The sequence below is a fragment of the Arachis hypogaea genome, chromosome 12 (assembly GCF_003086295.3).
Source record: "Arachis hypogaea cultivar Tifrunner chromosome 12, arahy.Tifrunner.gnm2.J5K5, whole genome shotgun sequence".
NCBI classification, from domain to species: Eukaryota; Viridiplantae; Streptophyta; class Magnoliopsida; order Fabales; family Fabaceae; genus Arachis; species Arachis hypogaea.
This window is the reverse complement of record NC_092047.1, coordinates 44,441,642-44,462,929: the sequence shown is the minus strand read 5'-3', so window position 1 is coordinate 44,462,929 and position 21,288 is coordinate 44,441,642. Positions and strand designations below refer to the sequence as shown.

The 21,288-nt window shown below is 33.0% G+C and overlaps 1 protein-coding gene across 2 annotated transcripts; it reads right to left on the bottom strand.

The window, feature by feature from the left end:
- Positions 1-10,152: 10,152 nt before the first annotated feature.
- LOC112727363 (pre-mRNA-processing factor 19) lies at positions 10,153-20,898 on the bottom strand. 2 transcript variants are annotated; one of them, XM_025777079.3, is made up of 18 exons: positions 20,667-20,898; positions 20,463-20,548; positions 18,928-18,999; positions 18,718-18,780; positions 18,358-18,444; positions 17,132-17,276; positions 16,220-16,341; positions 15,910-16,026; positions 15,702-15,797; positions 15,567-15,626; positions 14,984-15,058; positions 12,610-12,714; positions 11,777-11,896; positions 11,618-11,695; positions 11,444-11,540; positions 11,306-11,357; positions 10,750-10,820; positions 10,153-10,654 (listed from the first exon to the last, which is right to left on the bottom strand). In XM_025777079.3, exons 1-18 carry the CDS (start codon positions 20,677-20,679, stop codon positions 10,539-10,541), a joined length of 1,575 nt encoding a protein of 524 aa, XP_025632864.1. In that variant the 5' UTR covers positions 20,680-20,898; the 3' UTR covers positions 10,153-10,538. The 2 variants fall into 2 exon arrangements, with proteins under 2 accessions (XP_025632864.1, XP_025632865.1); XM_025777080.3 differs by having other exon boundaries at positions 16,220-16,332; positions 20,667-20,872.
- Between the last annotated feature and the right edge of the window lie 390 nt (positions 20,899-21,288).

Below are 21,288 nucleotides of genomic sequence, written 5' to 3'. Positions count from 1 at the left end.
ATGTCATTCCCTTACTTCTCTATCATAAACAAATTGATTTGGAAACTCAGCATATGTCAAAATTTGACTTGATTCAAATTTTTTATTGGCCTCCATCCATGCTAAGAACATCGTACATTTTTCTTCCTCTTCTTCCACGATTTTCTCAAGATCATCGTCGTCTTTAAAGATGATATTTTGCTCTCCAGACAAATGAAAGGTTAATCTCATCACTAAAGGCCAATCTAATTCGATTTGTGTACTCCAATAAATCTATAATAATTATATAGCATATACCAAAGATTATTTTTAATAGACCAATTAAAAAATTAAATGTTTGGTCTTTAAGTAATAAAAGCATATTAACATACGCTGATTTTGTAACTGGTCGATATTGTTTGATGTTTGTGGAAGCTGTTGTTGACTTGTCTGATGACATGGGCTATCATATGCTCCATGTGTGATACCTGAATTACTAATACTATTAATATTGGCACATTGTTCTTTTTCACCTACAGAGTGTGGATTAGTAGTTGGAGACCTTGGTCGATATGGTGTTGGGTTATTACCTAATAAGATAATTCAAGACATTAGTTTTGAACAAATTTTCTGTTAAAGTTTATAATTGAATAAATGGTAGGAAAATCAAAATACATAAAGTGAATGCATATCCACATAAGCAAGTTTCAAAAAAATTCATCCAAAAATCAACCTGTATTGATGCTGCTATTTGTAATGTCCGACAACACCGATTCAAAATGCACACAATTGGAACTATCACTCGGATTTTCTGTAATTCTTTTATAAACAAATTTAATAAAATTACGAAGACAATATAAACTAATAATTTATTACTTGTCAATAGCTAAATAATGTATAAAAATATTGTATTTTATGAGATTTTATTTGGCCAAAATACCCATGATCCACCACGCACATTTGCTCCTTCTTCTCTGTTCCTATCCCATCAAAAATTCTAAATCAATCATTATGTTTTGTTATATATTTATATCCATGTAGTTCTCATTTTTTCTCTATTTTTTTTCCAACCATTTCACCAACCATCTGTTTGAATTCAACCTCCTCACTCCTCTTCATCTCTACTCAATAAATAAATAACTAAATGGTCAGTTTAACTTCAATGACGGCTTTAATTTTCTTTTCATTCTCATTTATTTAGTTACGTAAATATATTTTACAAAAAATAATATATATTTTTTACAAAAGTTTCTTTTTTAAAATAAATATAAGTTTAATCTCACAGTCAATAAATTTAACTAATAGTTAAAATTTTTTTTATTTTTTAAATAAAAAATAAAAAATGAATAGCTTATAATTAAAAAGAGAGAAAAAGATGAAAGTACCTCTATTATTGTATAGAGACAATCTAAAAAATAACAATGTAAATGGAGTAAAGAGAAAATTTATAAATGTAACAAATAAAAAAATTAAATTTAAAAATTGAAACAGTTAAGAAGTCATTAGTATTAGAATTTCAAATTTCAAATTTTTAAATAGAGTTTACTAATTAGTTAGTGCAAATTTTAAATTTTTAAATAAAATTTTCTAATTAAATGTTCGTTGTTCATCAGAAATATAGGAATTTATTAATTTAAAAATAATTTTATTAGTTTCGTCATAAACAGTGTCAATTCTATTATTTGTCGATAAAAATAAATAAAATTAAATACAATCTAAAAAAATATTACGTAAATTTAAAAAAAATATTTAAAAAGAGAAAAAAATTGAAAGTACTTCTGTTGTGCAGAAACAATTTAAAAGATAACAATGTAAATTGAGTAAAGAGAAAATTTATAAATGTGGCAAGTAAAAAAATTTAAATTTAAAAATCGAAACGGTTAAGAAGTCACTTAATTAGGAATTAGTATTAGAATTTCAAATTTTAAATTTTTAAATAGAATTTTTTAATTAGTTAGTATAAATTTTAAATTTTTAAATAAAATTTCCTAAATTAATTCAATTTTGTCAGAACAACATTAGAAACAGAATTAAATATAGAAAAATGTCAAATTAATTTTTTTAAATAGTATAAATAACCTCACATTTTAATAAGACTGGTAATTTTATTTACTTTAATATAATCTTTTGTAATTAGCATAGTAGCTTATAAATTATATAAAATTTTAAAAAAATTCTCAAACCCAATTGCTTACTTAAAAATTAAAAAAAAAGTTTATTTGAATTTAAATTTAAAATTTTAAATATAATACTTTAATTAAAAATTATAATTAGATTTTTTTTTTAAAATAAGTCCACATTAAAAATCAATAACTAACTTATGTATCAACAATAATTCATATGAGAAATTTATAATTTTATGACATTAAATACTAAATTAGAAATTAACAGAATATCAACGGTGTGAATCAAATTAAAAATAAAGCCATAAGTAATAACCAAATAACTTCAATTTATATTTAAAAAAATTCTAAATTCCAAACATAAAAATTCAAAAGAACCAAAAGAAAAATAACAACTCAAGAAAAGACAATATTTCTACCAAAACAAACATATGCTTGACATTATTCTATTAGATATACTCTAAAAGAGATTCTAAAACATGTGCATCCAAATTCTCAAGTTTCATTCTCAATCTTGATCTTCTTGCAAGTTGAGGTATCTCCTTGCACCTTCGAATCTTCCGACTCCGAGGATAGTCGCTTGGTTGGTGTAATAGCATTTTTCAACACTTCGAATTCATCATTGTCCGCAACTTCATTGGAGAATTTAAGCAACAAATTCTGTACAAAATACTACGTTAAATTAAAGACTTCCTTCTCACCTTTTATTTTATCTCAATAATATTTTTTTAATAAAATAAAGATCTAACTTTGAGAAAACAAACAAACAAAAAATTTATTTTTTGAACAAATACTTTAACACCTACTTTCTCCCCTTCAATAATTGAGGAAGCTTTTGAAGTTGAAAACAAACCACCGGTGTAGTCAACATCCTAAAATTATAATTAGTTATTAATTATTATTTATAAATTAAATACTACTAATGACCAAGGAAGAGAAAAATAAACTGCTTTTTAATAGAAAGTACACTTATAACTGTACTTACAATTTAAATAGGGTGAGCCTTTTTGAATTTATTTATGAGGTCCACATTATCAGTCATCTTCTTAACTTTATAAAAAGGTGAAAATGTGGATTATCAGATATTTAAATTTCAACGATGAAGCGGAAGGTCTTATCAATTAGGTTGAGTAAAAGTGTAGGTGTATCCGATAGATCTCCTTTCTGCAGGGTATTACATAATATATTAATAATAAATAATATAAAAATTAACATTAAAAATATCTTCACTAATGTTTTTAGAAATAAATATTGGTTAGAACTTACTAACAGAAGTGGATCAAGTATCTCTACACAGTTTTTTTCCAAAATTTGTTTTGCCTCCTTGTCATGAATCGAGACACAAGAACCATCTTAACCGAGGCGTGTATTTTTCTTTCCTAAAATTGATAAACAAAAATTAAAGAATAATTAGATGGGGATAAACAAACAAATTTAAAATATAAATAATATAAATTTAAAATAAAATAAAAAATATTAGTAGAAAACTCACGTCTTCATCGAGCCAAACCATCTCAATTGAGTATGGCAATGAAGAATTACAGTATTTTGGTAGTGTCCATAACCGTATCACTCGTATACATACACACAAATTGTCGATTGTATGTTTGATTTTTGCGATTATGTGAATACCATCTATTGGAATAAGTAGAGAAATTTTAGATTTTGGATGTATGTAAAGAAAGGGGTTTGATATACTTTGAATTGTGGTGCTATACATATCTCATAACTTATAGTTTTATAGTTGATTCATAGCTAAAATATTTTAAATTTGATTGACTTTAATTTAAATTTGAATTAAATTTGCAGATAAAATAAATAAGTATATTAACCATTTTTTAAGTTCTAAATTAACGTATGTAGATGCAATTTTTGAAAAAAATCTACAAAAATTTAAAAATTAATGCTAAAAAGAATCAACAAATTTTTAAAAAATAATGTTAAAATTTAAAAAATAACAACCTAAGTATAACAATCTAAGATTTAAAAAATAACAATCTAAATAAAAAAATTTAAAATTTAAAAATAACAACCTAAGCAAATAATAATTTATAATTTATAATTTATAAATATAAATCTAAAAATTTTTAGTGATGATACCTAAGCAAATAAACTCTCACACTCAACGTATAAGCGCCACGTCAGCATATGAGCTCCCCATTTGTATTACTATAAAAATTCTAAACAATTTCATTTTAAAGAGCATTTTTATCATCTCATTAGAGAAACATCGATTACTTTTCTTTGGAATAAAACTTATATTCAAATTTTTTTTACTATAACGATAGGGAAAATGATATACAAAAGACAAATTTATAGTTGTTTAAATAAAATTATATTATATATTTCTATAATTTAAACTAAATCACCTTAGAAGATTCTTGTAATTTGGACAAGAAATTAGGAGTTGTTAAAAGAAAGGATGCAGTTACAGAATCATTGACCCTTCACGTGTCTGATGATTATATTAAAGAGACATGCATGGATGATGGAGAGGCTAACAACAAGTGCTGTGTAAGAAAAAATTCACAATGGGTCATCCATCAAGTTTGAAGGACCAAGACGGAAAGTAGCACAATTTTGGTTTGAGAAGGGTCCCAAGGCCCAATTTGTATAGTGATAGAGGCAAATCGATTGGCATTACGATGGGCAGCGAGGAAAGCATGAAATTATGCCATCTCCATCGCACAGAACTCCTGCACGTCGTGAAATTTCTCTCCGAAAGCGTCCGCAACCTTCCTCCCTGCAGAACTCGCCAGTTGATAAAAATGACGGCGCAACGGAGGGAACCTTAGTAGATGGAAGCATGGCGGGTGCAGCGTTTGGGGTCCGAGGATGACAATTATTAAGGATCAGAGTGTGCCAGCACCGCAAGACAAACCACCTATTAAGGTTGGTGATTCTATTTAGAGTATTATGTTCTAATTCATTCTGTCCCTATTATTTATAGATAGTTTAAAATATGATTATTTGGAATATTAGGGGTGCTTCTAATAAGTTAGCCCAGGTACATTGTAAGGAACTTGTTAGAAAATTTATTCCTGTTTTCTTTATTGTGGTTGAAACTCACTCCCCTTTTTGGCATTTAAAATTGTTCTAGGAAAGGTTGGGGTATCACTCTATTGGTATAGTGGAAGCAGAGGGGCATAAGGGGAGTATTTGGTTTCTATCCTCTATGCAAGGTATTTGTTATAAGGTCATCGATGCTTTTGATCAAGGTGTTTGACAAACGAATTTTCGCTAGTAAAGAATTTCACAAATAAAATCTCGTTGAAAGTATAGTTTCTAAACCAACAAAGAATCCTTTCATACAAAAACTTGGTTGTCATTAAAGCAAACCCAATAAAATAAACCGAAGTATTTAAACCTCGGGTCGTCTCTCAAGGAATTGCAGGGAAGTGTTCTTGTTATTGGTTATGAATTTTCTGAGAAATTTTTGAATGAGGAATGGAAAAATAAATGATTATAAATTAAAGCAATGAAAATTAATAAGAGGTTTTATGTAATTAAAATAAAAAGCCTTGATTGGGAGAAAATTAATTGGAAATTCTATCCTTGTTGGATTTCCCAAGATTAATAGTAATAGGTTGTTATTTCTACTTAGTTAACCCTTACCGAATAAAGGAAAGTCAAGTAGTGAGCCAACTTCTATTCACAAGTCCTAATCCTCTCCCTTGGGAAGGATTAGCGTTAGTGGCCAGAGAACCAGCCAACAACTCCCAATTACAAATTAACTCTTGAATCTTCCAACTCAAGGGTCTCCAAATATTAATCAACTCCAAAGCCAAGTTAGAAGCCTACTCCATTGACATGGATGCCAATTTCGCATACATGTAAAGGGAGTAGAAAGAAGACATGATAATTGGACTCAATTGAAAATAATCAAGAAATAATGAAATTAAATAAAAAAGTATCTTTGCATCAATTAATTCCAAAATCGAAGGTATCCATATAACTCTAAACAAAGTAAATGAGGAATAAAAAGAGTAAAGGAATAGGAAACAAACTAGAATGATAAAGACTTCAACGGAGGTAGTAACTCTTCTCAATATCCAACTCAAAAGCATAAAACTAGGAATCCTAAAACCTAGAGAGAGGAGAGAGCCTCTCTCTCTAGAAAACTACATCTAAAACCTAAAATCCTGAATAATGAGAAGTGAATGAATGTATGTTGAGTCTCTGCATGTCCCCTAACTTTAATATGCGTTTCTGGGTCGAAAACTGGGTCCAAACTCAACCCAAAATCGCCCCAGTGTTTTCTGCGATTTCTGCAGATAGCGCATGTCACGCGTACGTGTCAGTCATGCGTATGCGTCATTGGTCATCTTCGCGTGTCACGCGTACGCGTCAGGTACGCGCACGCGTCGTTGTGCAAACTCCAATTCACGCGCATGCGTGAGCCATGCGTGCGCGTCACTCCTCGCTGGTTATATCCTTTGTTTCTTGTATTCCTTCCATTTTTGCAAGCTTCCTTTCCATCCTCTAAGCCATTCCTACCCTGTAAAGCCTGAAAATACTTAACACACAGATCACGACATCGAATGGTATAAAGGGGGATTAAAATACACAATTTAAAGGCTTAGGAAGCAAGTTTTCAATCATAGAACAGAATTAGGAAGGAATTATAAAATCATGCAATTTGTATGAATAAGTGTGCAAAGACTTGATAAAAACCACTCAATTGAACACAAGATAAACCATAAAATAGTGGTTTATCAGTGTTACTGTTGAGGTTCAATTTGATAATTTAATTTGGAGGTGTAGTGGTATTTATGGTAGCCCTCAATTTAATAAAAGGGTTCTCCTTTGGATTATCTTGTTGCACAATCCATAGTTTTTCAAGGATTTTGGATTGTTCTTGGTAATTTTAATGAAGTCATATTTACTCATGAATCTAAGGACTGTCAATTTTCTCATCAAAGAGCAGACAGGTTTGCTACTTCATTAGGTGATAGTGATTTGTTTGATTTGAAGACTATTAGGAGACGGTTTTTTTGGTACAGGAGGGTGAAAAATTATGTTGACGTGGCAAAAAAGCTTGACCGAGTCTGTATAAATAGTGGTTGGTTATCTATCTTTCCAGAGGCTTATGCAGAAGTTTTAAATAGGCTTCAGTGTTATCATTGCCCTATTCTGGTGCGTTGTAAAGGTCGTCCTCAGCCTAAAGGGAATCGACCTTTTCAATTTGTTGCTGCTTGAGCTACTCATCCCGGGTATAAGGATATTGTGAATCAGTCATGGTGGTTTAGTAATAAAAGGATTCATGGCAAAATTTCAGAAGTGCAGAAGAATTCATTAGAGTTTAACTCGAAGGTGTTTGGTAATATTTTTGTTAAGAAATGTGAATTAGAGCGGCAGATTAATTATTTACAAAAGCGTTTGGAAATGGTGGATAGCATTTATTTGTGTCAGAAAGAGCAACAGTTGCTTGATGATTATAATAATACACTAGTGCAAAAAGAGCTCCTAGGAATACAAGATTCTTTCAAGTTCAAATTCTTGTGTAAAGGAAGCATAATAAGATTCATGGCCTTTTTCTCAAGGATGGAGTGTGAGAAACTGATCCAGAGGTTCTAAGTCGAGAAGCAGAGTCTTTCTACAAAAGTTATTCTGTGGTTTGGATGATGTTGATTTAGATTGCCTTAGTGATGTGCCTTGATGAGTCCATATTTGACGATAAATTTTGGCATAAATTGGACGGATTTCATCACATAAACTCACTTAATCACTAAAATAGCATACTTTTATGATTTCTCTCTAGATTTGACCTAAATGTGAAAACATGTGTTTTTATACTTAAATTGAGAAATTTAATTTCACTTTTATCCATTCGATGCCGTGATTTATTTTGTGAGTGATTTCAGGTCCTAGAGGAATGAATGGCTAGGCAAAAGTGGAAGGAAGCATACAAAAAGGGAGAACACATGAAGAAAACAGAGGAGAAGCACACAGCTAAGTGTGCGCTGTGCGTACGCATAAGTGGAAAAATCGGCAAGTGTGCGTACGCACACATTTGTGCGTAAACACAAGTTCCAACGCGTGACTTCATTAAAATGTCACGTGGCTCGCGATTTTTGGGCTTCTTGGCCCAATTTTGAGAGTGCTGAAGCTGGTTTGAGGTGCTATATGAAGGGGACATCACCACCACCACCACATATCAAAGCATTAGCTTAGGATTAGTTTTAGGGAGCTCACTTAGACATTAGAAAATGCATTAGGAGTAGGAGTAGGGTAGAGTAGAAAAATTCTCTATTAGGGTTACTTAAATTTTCATTGTAGTAATTTATAGCTAAGTTTTGATAATAGATTTTGTTCATCTTTATTGTAAGTACTTCTTAATTTCCTCTTTAATTACATTACTTTTGCTACATTTTGCTTTTAGTTCAAGTTACTTGTTAATATATGCAATTTTGATTTCTTGAATCTTTTGCTTATGAATTTGGTGTTTTATGATTTCTATTTATTTGATTGAATGTTTATTGTTGATTTTGTGAATAGTTTGGTTATAGTTTTCATTTTTCTTTCAATTTCTTATGTTTTGCTTTTATACCCACCAAGTGTTTGTGAAAATGTCACCTGGTAAATTTGAGTAGATTTTCACACCTTGACTTAGAAAATGAGTTCCTAGGATACTAGAGTCATAATGTCCGAAATTTAGTGGTAATTCTTAGATAGTTAGTTGGCTCTTGTTTCCATTGATGCTAGCTTTTTACTAAGTAATTAGCAATTTAGCTAGCACTTATGGATCAAGGTCAATTATGCTTGCTTGACTTACTCCTCGATGTTAGGGGTTGACGAAGTGAGATTGACTCATCTTAGTTGTCATAGTTGTGGTTATGATGATCATAGGATTCCTTAATTCTCATTCCCAAGTCAAGGCTCTTTTATGCATTTATAGCATTTTCACTAGTTTTGATATAGTTTCCTTTTTAATTACATTAATATCCTTTGTGATCATTCGTTAGTTCTTTTATTTCTTAGTTCCTTTAATTTTTCGTTTCTTGATTCAAAACTCCATTTTCCTCACAACCAAAAGTGTGACATCTTAATTGCATTGTCCGAGAAAAACGACTCGAGGTTTAATTATTGTCGGTTATTTTTATTTGAAATTAAACTTTGATGTTGGTCGATTGTTAGTTTGGAACTATACTTGCAACGCTAATTCTATTTGGGAAAAATTCCTAACCCGCTTTAGGCCACGCATCATGCCTCTTCCTTCTCTTGCTCATAATTTAAATCATTCGGCAAATTTAGGCTTGAAAACATGTCGGCAAAACTGGTTTTATGTCCAAAACAGATTTTAGTGAATCTATATATGGTTGCTTTTGTCTTGTCTAACAGGAACCCTTTGAATTGAACTATTGGAAATAGGTTATGCTCCCAACATTGAACAATTGATGTGAACTTGTATTTTGTAATTGTTATTATATTTTTTATTTAGGTGAAACCAATTTTATCGATTCAACCAGTAATTTATCAATTAAACCAATAAACCAGTAAATCAATAACCTGACCGGTTTGATCACCGATTTAGTTCTTACAACTATGACTGGTGTTAGGGTTGAATTTTTTGTTGTTTTGGTGGGTTAGGGTTTTTGTGATGGGGTAGTTGCTCTATTTTCATCTGAAATTTTTGTTTTGTTTAGGGAAGGGTGCGGCAGAGGAACCAAAGGTGCGACAGAAGAGAAGACATGTTTGCAAGTGTCAAAGAAAGTCTGAAGCAACAACACCGACGCCTTCTTGTGGCACCACCGGTTGTTCAATTTACCAAAATGCAACACCAATCATGCATTAGGAAATCGAAACCCTCAATTGGCAGAGAAAATAGAGGGTTATAATAAGATATTTTCGACGAATGGTGGATGATGTGACGGTTGTTTTGCCATTGAAGACGAGTAAGAGGATGAGTTGGTTGGTGAGGTTTTTTCTTCAAACTTTTTTTTTGGGATGTAAATTGGTGTTTTGATATAAAAGAGCAGTAGTAGTAACTGAGAGAGAGAGAGAGAGAGAGTTGGTTTTTGGTGTGTGAGAAAGAAAACCGTTAAGGACAAAAACTGTTAGTACAAAAACAGAACGACAAATGCTCAGAGACTAATTTTGATTAAAAAAAAATTATTCGGGAACGAAAATGACAATCGTGCGATCTTTTGGGACCAATTTGACCATTAACCCAATATTCAACATATGCATTAGGTTTCGATGACATGGCAAAAATTGCAACTTAGTCCTCTAGGTATTCCAGGGCAAGGCAGAGGTAATGTTGGTGCATCAAGCCTGAAACTACATTTGCCCCATCCCATACCCCCATATGGGCATATCAAGGACCAACACTAAAGCTCAAAAAGTAAAAACTGATACAATTTTTCTCATCCATGCAATTAGACCAAGGCATCAATAGCATGCAGCAACTGTCACTCATGAACTAAATACAATTCGGGCTGTGGTCACCACAGCAGCTTACGACTCGGTTGGAGTATCTTCACTAGGTTGGCCAAATATTCGAAGATTCCGATCCATTGACCCCACTGCTATGTATTTTGAATCTGGACCAAATTTTACACAGGTGACTTTCCCTGGGAAGAAAAAAATGGCAAGTAACGGATTAGCAACTGTTAAAACACTAGCAGACTACATTTTAAAGGAAAATAGACAAGAACAGACGGAAAACCTGTTCCAGATAAATCTGGGAAAGTTTTGATACAGTTCCATTCAGATTTCACATTTGCGACTTGGTAAATCCTGCATGCGTTAACAGGCACTAAAAATAAGTTGAGGGGAAAAATCAAGAGATGACAAATTTTCTTACCTCTAAGCAATAATTCAAATATGAACATAGGTCAGAGAAATTTAATTACAGACATGGCTAGCATTCAATGCTAGTTACTATTTGCTATTAAACCCAGACCAATGATGACAGTAACTATAAATACTATAGTTTCAGAATTCAGATAAACCCCCTAAATTTCCCCAAGTACAGAACATCCATTTGTTGGTTTGAATGCATGTGAAAAAGAGTACAGAAGACTAACCAAAATTGGTATTAATAATAACTAAATAGAAAAGGCTCTTTCATATTCAACAATTAAATCAGTACTCAGAAAGGGCCCAACTCTACCTGGGCACCACATGGCATTGTACTAAGCTGTTTTCCCTATGCACGTTAACACAGAGGGAAGAGAAGAAAGGAGAAAATACAGAAACACACGGATTACAGTACTTCTCACCTGATATCAGAGCCTGCAACTGCAAGGTAAGATCCACTGTGATCGAACTCAACTGCAAGATACAGAGTAGACAAACTTTTAAAACTGGGACATCTTGGCCGGTATATGGTAAATGTCAATAATGGGGAAATAAAATACCTGAGTTTGTCGGAGTTTCTGAGTCATACGGAGCAAAATTTCGGAAGTTCTTTAATTTGCGTAGATCCCAAAGCTTTACACCATCATGAGCTGCAGTCTGTAAAATTTAAATATCATAAGAATACCTATATAAAACAATCACCCCACTTTTACTGGTTACATTGTCTCACATACCGCAAGGAAGTACCCATTCTCAGAGAAGGATATGGCAGTTACTGATCCTGTATGTCCATCAAATTTAGCAACATTTGACTGCAACCAAAAAAACGCACAAAACATAGGCTAGTGATGAATATTAAAATTGAAATACAATAGCCAAGAAAAATGCATTACCTGATTTTTTACATCCCAGATCTTAACAAGAGCATCTGTGGTGCCAGTTCCAATAATGAGCCCATCAGGATGAAAAGCTGCAGAAGTATAGCCTTCAGAAGAACCTGAAGTGTCTGCAACCTAGAGAAAAAAAAATCATTGTATTCAGAAATCATAGAGTACTAAAATATTACATTTTAATTTATTATGTTCAAAAGTTCATGCTTATAAGAAATAATGACCAAATTATGGGGTGTGTTTGGGAAAGCTGAAAGATTAGACTTACTCAATAATGGCTTATTTGTATAATCTCTTTAGTCTTTATATAATAAATTAGATGAGAATTGTTTGATCATTTGGTTGAAAAGTGATCTTAAGATGACATGTTTTGTTTGCATATGAAAAAATTACTTTTGCAAGATAAAATGATTAAAAGGGATATGAAATGAGTGTATTCTTTATCAATTGATATTTGGGGTTAATTTGAAATACTCAACTTCTGCTTATAACGATAAGTTATTAAAATTGCTTAGGATTATTTCCATAGAATCAGCTCATATTATTATAGTTGTTACCAAATAAACTTTTGTTTAGTTCTTTTTGAACTACATAATTCCAAAAATCTGCTTTACATAGCATACTATTGTAAGCAACAAAACAGAACTTAACGGCCAGTTTGGTTTTCGTTCCATTTTCTTATTTTTCTCTACAAAATTATGAAAATAGGAAACACTTGAGTGAAAACAGAACATAAATACACAAACCAAACAGGCCTTAAAAGTTTACAATGAATGCAAATTTCTTTCCTTTTTTCACTGCCTATAAACAAGCACACAGAAGGGAAGAGAACAAACCTGAGTCAGACATGTTCCTGAAGACAGATCATAAAAGCACCAAGTGCCATCAAGTGAAGCAGTCACAAAGTAGTTATTGGTGGCATGGACAGTGACAGCTTGTACCTGAATATATCAACATATTGGGATCGCAAATTACTCTTGCATGGCATGGAGTGATTATACAAGACTAATGAACCTCCGAAAGATAACAATCGTAACATAAAGATACATCATATCAGACTACAGAAAATCAGAATAAAGCTTGGGCAATCAAGTGGAATGAGGCAACTGAAAACAAGACCAACTATAGAGAAACAATATCCATTATTGGACCATAAATCAAACAGATGGGATATCACATGGTTCAGTCAGTTAACCAGTCATGCTATTTGAAACACAATGTACTAACCAAATAAAGCCCCAAAATATTAATTAGCAATTCATTGGGAAATCAGGCTATGATCCAGTTTGATTTAACTTTTAATTCCTTAAAAGCAGTAACAGGAATAAGATTTCCAGGACAATGACCAAATACATTTCAATCCTACGAAGTGTAAACCAAAATGAGGTTGACTGCTGGCGGTGACAGCAGGAAACAAAAGAAAAGCCATCAAATCATCTATATGATTAAAGATAGTTTGCTTAGGAAACACCTTATTGTTGAATCTTCTCAAAAATTAAAGATATCAAGACTAAGCATGCAGAATGAGGATACTACAGCCACTCCATGATTCAAGTAATGTTTTTAGGGCAGGTAGACTTCTATCTTATGGGTAAATGTGTTTGCCAGCTGTGAAAAGATATTGCAGATTCCACTCCATTTGTTCTGTGGATGAGGACTTGATATATTTTTTTGGGATAGTGAATTTGGATGGAATCGTTTGACCAGATTAGTGAAGCTGCTACTTTGAAGGATTTAAGTGGGAGTTTTGCAGCCTAAGTGGGAGTTTTGCAGGCAAAGCAATTGAATAGGGATGCTCACTTTACAATGGTTCTCCAAACCCATACACAGTAATTACTGTAATGTAACCATTTTAATATGTTGGTTTGTGATCTAGATTAGTGAATAAGCTTAGTTGCTTAGTTTTTCCCATATTTTTTACCTACTTTTCTTATATTGCACTCTTTGGAATCATAGCTCAATGGTGGAGGTCCTACGGACAATCAGCTCCAAACCTACAAAAGCTAGCCATCAAGATCTTAAGCTTGACATGTAGTGCATCCAGCTGCAAATATAATTGCAGTATGTTTGTGCATGTAATAAACATTCTTATCATTTTAATTCATAGGAAATTAGGCCTAGCCTATATTACTAACACATACATTAAATATAAGCAAGCTCTAAAGGGAAGATATTAATTTTAGGATGAAATTGACCCTGTTTCACTCAATGATATTGATGAGAGTGATGAGTGGCATGTTGAAGATGCAGCAGGAAATGGTTTGGTGTTTGAAGGTGATGGTGATCTGGAGTGGGGAAGTGTGTATAGGGCCATATGGAGTAGGAGAGCCTAGAGCAAACACTAGGCAACAATCTAGGAAAAGAAAAGAACCTTCAAGTGGTGGTGGTAGAACAATGCAGCAGCTTCCAAAGCTTCCAAGAGTAAGAAGGGAAAAGAAAAAATCGATTGAAAATGAAGAATAAGAACCAGAATTTGAAGATATTGTTGAAACAGCAGAAGAATAAGATGATGATGATGAGTTGGACAATTCAAGCAGAGAAGAGGAGGAAGGAAGGATATGCCCCACTAGAGATCAAGGAGGATAATATGATTATATTGAAGAAAATGATGAGGAATCGATTAGAGGATTATTAGATTTTAGGCTGTTTGTGTTTGTGTTTATGATTTATGATTTATGCTGTGTTCTTTATCTTTATGTTCATGACTTAATGGCTTTTTGCCTTTTGATGCCTTTAAATTATGTTCTCATGAATTTATGCTTGTATTTATTACTCCTATGTCTTTTTTGGTTTTAAGCGTGACATTTTTTTACTCAAATTTGATGATATATATTATACATAGTTCCACTATAACTGTATATCAGATTTTCAGCAAAATGTGATGAGCCGCCATTCTGCTATTGACAAATAGCACAGCATCTGTTAAATTGTACAAATAATAATAGAATGCCCTCATCAGTAATCACTCAACACAAATCATTCCTCCTAACACTCATTTATAATCACAAAAAATTTATGCCTCAATTTCAATATAGAAAACCGAAGCATATGGTAAAACATTGAATACCAACCCTGACACCAACGGTAGAGATATAAAATATACCATTAAGTTTCTACAGAAAAATTTAATAACCTAAAGAAGAAAAAGTGGGATGGTAAAACACAGGACACTGTCCAAGTATGGACAAATATAACATTAGATTAGTTTACCTCAGCTGTATGATCCCTCAGGATGTGTTTGCAGTTATAGTTACCATCCTCCGAGCCTTGCCACACACGAACCGTCTGCAAATAAAATAAATTTAATGACAACTGAAAAATGCATAAAGAAAATAGCTAACATGTAAAAAGAAAGTGATTGACAGTCAGAAAATCTTGGTTTTAATTGTTCTGTTCAAGGAATATTACTTTGATCAAATTGGATCTATAATTATCTCTCTATGCAGCCTAAAAGCTGTCAGCATATTTCGAAACTTGGGTCACAAATAACATAGCAATTAGCCAAATGAGACTCGCAGACAAAGAAAATTCCATCTTGAGAACACAATGAAGCACAAAGTGCCTGAAAAAAACACGAGCGCCTTGTGTTCCCACATTTAACATCCAACTTCCCACATTTGGATTTCCTATATTGTGCAAAATCAAAATCTTAGAGATGCATGGAAAAAATTAGAGATCTCTTGATTCATTCCATCAGTCTGTGACTCTAAGGACCTTATCTTTGGTTGAGAAAGGTGATCAACCAGAGGTATGAAACCCAATTACCTTTGAATTAAAAGGGACGGCACATTACCTTATCTGCTGAACTGGTTAATAACGATTCGCCCTGAGCTACAAACTTTACGCTGGTTACCTACCAAAAAGTACACACAATCAGCTAATATATTTTGAAGATAAGATAATTAACCAATCCCAAGAAAAGTAAAACCTTTTTAGAATGACCACTGAGTGTAGATAATATTTGTCCTGATGGTCTGTCAAAAATAACAGCATTCATATCAATACCGCCAGTTGCAATTAAGTCCTGTCAACCAGGTAATAAGATGACCCTTGATCAGTACACAGTAGTTGCATAGTTAAAAAAGTTAAAACATCCTTGTTGCATGATTCCGATTGACAAAGTTTAGATGCTATACCTTAGAATACAGGATGTCAAGAGATGTAATGCCCGGTTTGTTTGTTTTGTGGAAGGGGTGGCTAGATATCTGGGTATAAGCCTCTATAGATTCAACAGGAGCCAATGTTGTAGAAATCTGAAATATACCCAAGAACATGCATAAGCAAGTGCAAAAAGAAAGGGTCCAACAAATAAGCTCAGATTTATCGTATGTTAACACCAGTTTGGAACTCCGGACTACAAAAGTTAACACCAGAAATGGATACCAACAAATAACAGAAACAAGGGCATTAAGGAGATCACTGTATCAATATCATCACAAGGAATACCTGTCGCTTTTTCCTCTGCTGGGAAAGAGCAGCATTGCAGTCAGTTAGCTCAGAAATTATTGCAGAAGTTATTCCAGGATGCATTTTCTTTCCACCATGTGCCATCTCATCATCTTCAGCAGCTTGAATGTGGAAAGTAATTTAAATTAGTAATTGAGATCCATAAAGTAGTGTCCAAGCTTAGTTTTTTGTCTAAAACCTTGATATAGAATTCCTTTTTATAGGAAATCTTATATTACTTTACTAGAAGACATTCAGGAGAAGAAAACAAATAAAAAATATGAACACACAACTTTTGCGGGGAGAGAAAAAGAACAAAATTGTAATTTATTAAGCCATGCAAGATCACATGCTGTCTCTCTATATGTCAGATAAACGAACAGCATGCAACAGACCAACAACAGGACATCAAAGAGATGCCAAAAGAGTTCCTATCCAAGGTTAAGCCTAGGTTGAAAAAGAGACATTACAAATTCCAGCATTTCTTTGCAAATAAATACACCATGGCACAGGATAAACCCAAAACACCATCGATACAGAAAGTCTTTACAAAAAACAGAATATGCAATAGGGAAGGGTAGAAAGAGATGAACCCCGATACAGAAGACAAAACACTGAACACACTTAGGGCACAGCAGGGAGAGGCCTATGATCCTAAGGAGCATGCTAATTACGTTAATGATGCTGAGAATAACAGAAGCTTTAATCACTGAGGTTAAAATTTCCTGGTTATGTCCAATAGAAATATTTCTCTATTTGGAGGGGAAGTTGAGAAATAAAAATAAGATATATAAGACAAAACTCCTGAGTAACCGAAAGTCCAAACTCCAAGTTCTTGACTAAGGATGACACCTCAATGAATCTATCATGTAAACTTTCAGACACAGAACATAGGAATAAAAAAAGAAAAACCTCTTTTCCCATTGCTCAAGCCAGAGACATTTGCCGGTATAGCATTCGCTGACACTGGGAATGGCCTTTCTGCTGTTGCAAGCAATGACCTAGCTTCATCTCGTTCCTTTTTAAGTCTTGCAATCACTCGACATGCAGCATCATGCTACAGATTAAAAATATAACAAATAAGCCACATTTCGAAACAGAATATATTTCACCAAAATCATATAACAAAAAAATTAATGGATATATCATATTTAAAAATATTAAATCAGACTTTGTCAAAAAAAAATTATTGGATCAGACAAACAAAATAACAGTATAACTTGAAGTCTTGAACAGCAATTGCATCTGGCAACTCAGACTCGGTGCAGTTAAAAGAGAAAAGGTTTCTGTTAGGGACTTGGGTATTATGGGGTGCTCAAAGTCCCACATCGAGTAGTATGGGATGCTTGATGTTGTATATAAGGAGAGTGGTTCTTCCCCCTTATCAGCTAGCTTTTAAGGTGTGGAACTTTAAAAGTGGGAAACCACACCTTAATCAGTATTCGGTAGCCAACGTTAGCCACTTTGCCATCGGCTATCAGTATTCAGTACTCACCTTAATCCAGCCTATAGGCAGCCCTTTCCATGGCGCCGGCTATCAGTATTCAGTATTCACCTTAATCCAGCCTATAGGTAGCCCTTTCCATGGCGCCAACAACCACGCTTTGATACCATTGTTAAGTATCTAAGGAAAGTGGGAAACCACACCTTAAAAGCTAGCTGATAAAGGGGGAAGAACCACTCTCCTTATATACAACATCAAGCATCCCATACTACTCGATATGGGACTTTGAGCACCCAATAATACCCAAGTCCCTAACAGCTTCCTTACTGAGAAACTGGTTTCTGAAAGATATCTACAACAATTTCACAGATAAGCAGAAAAATCTGTTACCATTACATATGCAAGACATGCTTCTCAAATGGTACAAAAGCATAGTTGTCATCACATTATAATTTAACATCATGAAGTTACTTTTATATTCGACCTTCGTCATTATTTGGGGTAAAAAGTTAAAAAAAATAAATAAATAACATACTTTGGCACAGAACAAAAACAAGATCTCTTTCTACTACTGGCTACATATATTAAACAATGCCAGTGTCTTTTATTGTAAAGGGAATGCTGTAAAGTTTATCAAGATTTTATGACCAAATCTTAAAATAAATAAATAAATCAAATACTTGACAATACATACCTGATATAAAGCATGACTTAGCTCTTGCCTGGCTGTGTGCAATTGTTGCTCCAATGCAAAATTAGATAGCATCAACCCATCCCATTCCTGTAGGTTATATAAAATAAACAGTCACTCTCAGAAGACTGCATTCTTGTTTTGGACACTCGTATAATTTCTTTCTGAAATAAGAATAAACTTCTCTATGTATTTCTATTTATTTAATCAATTGAAAATTTAATTAAAAGTAATCATCATTTAATTCCAAATACAATAATGTAGAGCAAAAAGAAAATAAATTTTCAAAAAATGTAGCAAACATTTAAGCAGTGTCATCATATACCAAACTTTATAGCATGCACAGCAGCCTAAAAACCATACATTTTGGAACATTCCAAGCATGCCAGGGATGCTAGCTGCCTGCACTGGTCTGGGCTTCACTATCTGCATGACAAATGATCGTAAATTAATTAGCACATAGCATGTCATATCTTCTGAAGAAAATAACACAACAAACATGGGTAGCTCAGTCTATATTATACTCCAGAATCAAAATGTAAGGCACACAACAAATAATGCATTATGACATACCTTGCCTGTTTTGATTGGTACAAGATCATCCAACGTAAGGGGTTCTCCAGTTATTGGACATTTTCCATAATCCTACTCAATTATGTAAACAAAATTGAATTAAATGTTGTAATGTAATTAGTAATATATGTATTGAATGGTGTACAAAACATCAATATGAAATAGAACTAAATTTATAGTAGCTAATAAAACCAATTACAAATGAATAAACAAAAACATATATAGAACAGAAAGGACCTTCAAACATGTTAAATGGGTAAATGTGTAAGCAAATGCTCCACTTCTCTTATTCTCCAATAATAGACAGAACAAAGGCAAAGAAAAAGCTACAGTGCATCAAAATATACAAGAATAAAACCCCTATATCAAACAAGAAAACAACAAAAGCCTTTTAAAATTGGTGAAGTCATCTACATAACAAAATTTTGTTATAAAAGATATATAATATATGATATGATTAACACCAATGACATGTTGTAGGTTTGAATGCAAAATAAAGGCTCTCCCCAGGCGTGTTATTTGTAGGGAAAATTCAGAATCAAATTCACATCTGATTCTGCTGTCCTGGGGATGTACTTTATGGAACAATTTCTTTGGAATCTTTGAGGAATGTTGGGTGCCCTGCAACCTTAGATCAGTTAGCTTTGATTAGATTTGTTGGTTTTGGAAGTAGGAAAGAAGCAAATAGAAAAATCTTTATGGTGCTGTATAGCATACACCACTATTTGGAGTACTTGGATAGAAAACAATGCACACACACTTCAATGACAAATTTCCAACAAGCATGTTTTACGGGATAAGATTATATTCCTGGCTACTATTTGGGTATAAAACTCATGATTTTTATAGATGACTTTTCCTCTCAGACATGTTGAGAGATTGGAAAGCTATGCTTTAAGGTTCTTTTGGTTGTTTTGCTCTTCTCTATAGGAACTCTAGTCCTCCTCTATCCTGTATTATTCTTCTCTTCATCTGAATGAATTTCATCTTATATCAAAAGAAATATATAACAGATTATTCTTTTAAGTTCATATCAAGTTTAGCTGCCCAAACTGAACAAAATAAAAATGTAACAAATAAACAAACTAAAAAAAAAATAAAAGATATTCAAATTCAAAAGGATTCCCATCAACTCTTCGTGCAAAGGACCACATACGCAACAACAACAAAGTTTTGTGCTCCATATGAGAAATCAGATTAAAATAGAAACAAAACAGCAGGTAAATAATAGAGCAACAAAAAGAAATAGAAATTTATGCAACAGCGAAGTATAATAGTAATGCAAATATTGGACACATGGGAAGATGGGCTATATAAACATAAACAAGTCAATTTCTCACTTCAGAAGCTCCTCAATTTCACAAGTTACAACCAAACCCTTGAACAAAAACCACTTGAAAGAGCGAACCTTTCTATACCATTTCACTCACAACATTTCTCCGCATTCACCTTCTACTACTCCACAATTAAAAAATAAAATCGTGTCTTCCAATAATTTGAACAGCAAAACATCTATAGAGAAAGATAGAGAATACCGCTATGTGCGTCTCAATTAACCGCTTCTCAAAAAGAAGACCGGATTTCTTAGACACCACTGGGTCTTCCGGCACCTCGCCGGAAACTGCAACCGCACAACAACAACAACAACAATAAGAAGTCAGATCAGGGGGAAATAAATGAGAACAAAACTACGAAGCATAGAGCAATCGAATTATAGAAGAGAGAGGGAGGGAGATTACTGGAGCAGTTCATAGTTAAAACACGAGTGAGTGAGTGAGTGAGTGAGTGACAGAGTGAGAGACAGAGAGAGACGGAGGGAGCTAGGGTTTTGTGGTTTTGAGCAAAAGTAAAAACTAAAAAACTACTCCGCTAACAGATTAAGGGAGACTATAAAAAATGAGAAACAGAATACGGGAGAGAGAAAAAAGAAGGGCGGGGGGCTTCAAGGCTTCAAGCTAATTTAAGGTATTCGAAGAAAACCCGCCTCACCACAGTATTGGGCTTATTTGGCAGTATTCCTTGGGTCTTGTTTGGGCTTTTATTTAGTGTGTGTGCAGTGGGCATTTTAAAATTTAAACCAATTAAGATTGGTCTGATGGTTAGTTTATTCATCTATTTAAAGATTGGAGATTTAAATTTTGTTTTCTGCATATGGCAATTCATTGGCCATAAACCTTTAAATGAAATTTAGATCCATAATAAATTAATCTTTAATCTGTTAAATTAAAAAATACCGTGGACAACCAAAAAATAAATAAATAAAAAGAGAAATACCAAATAATAATAATAATAATAAAGGTAGTACCAAAAAATGAATAAATAAAAAGTGTTCCTTCCAAAACGTCTAAAAACAAAAGTCTT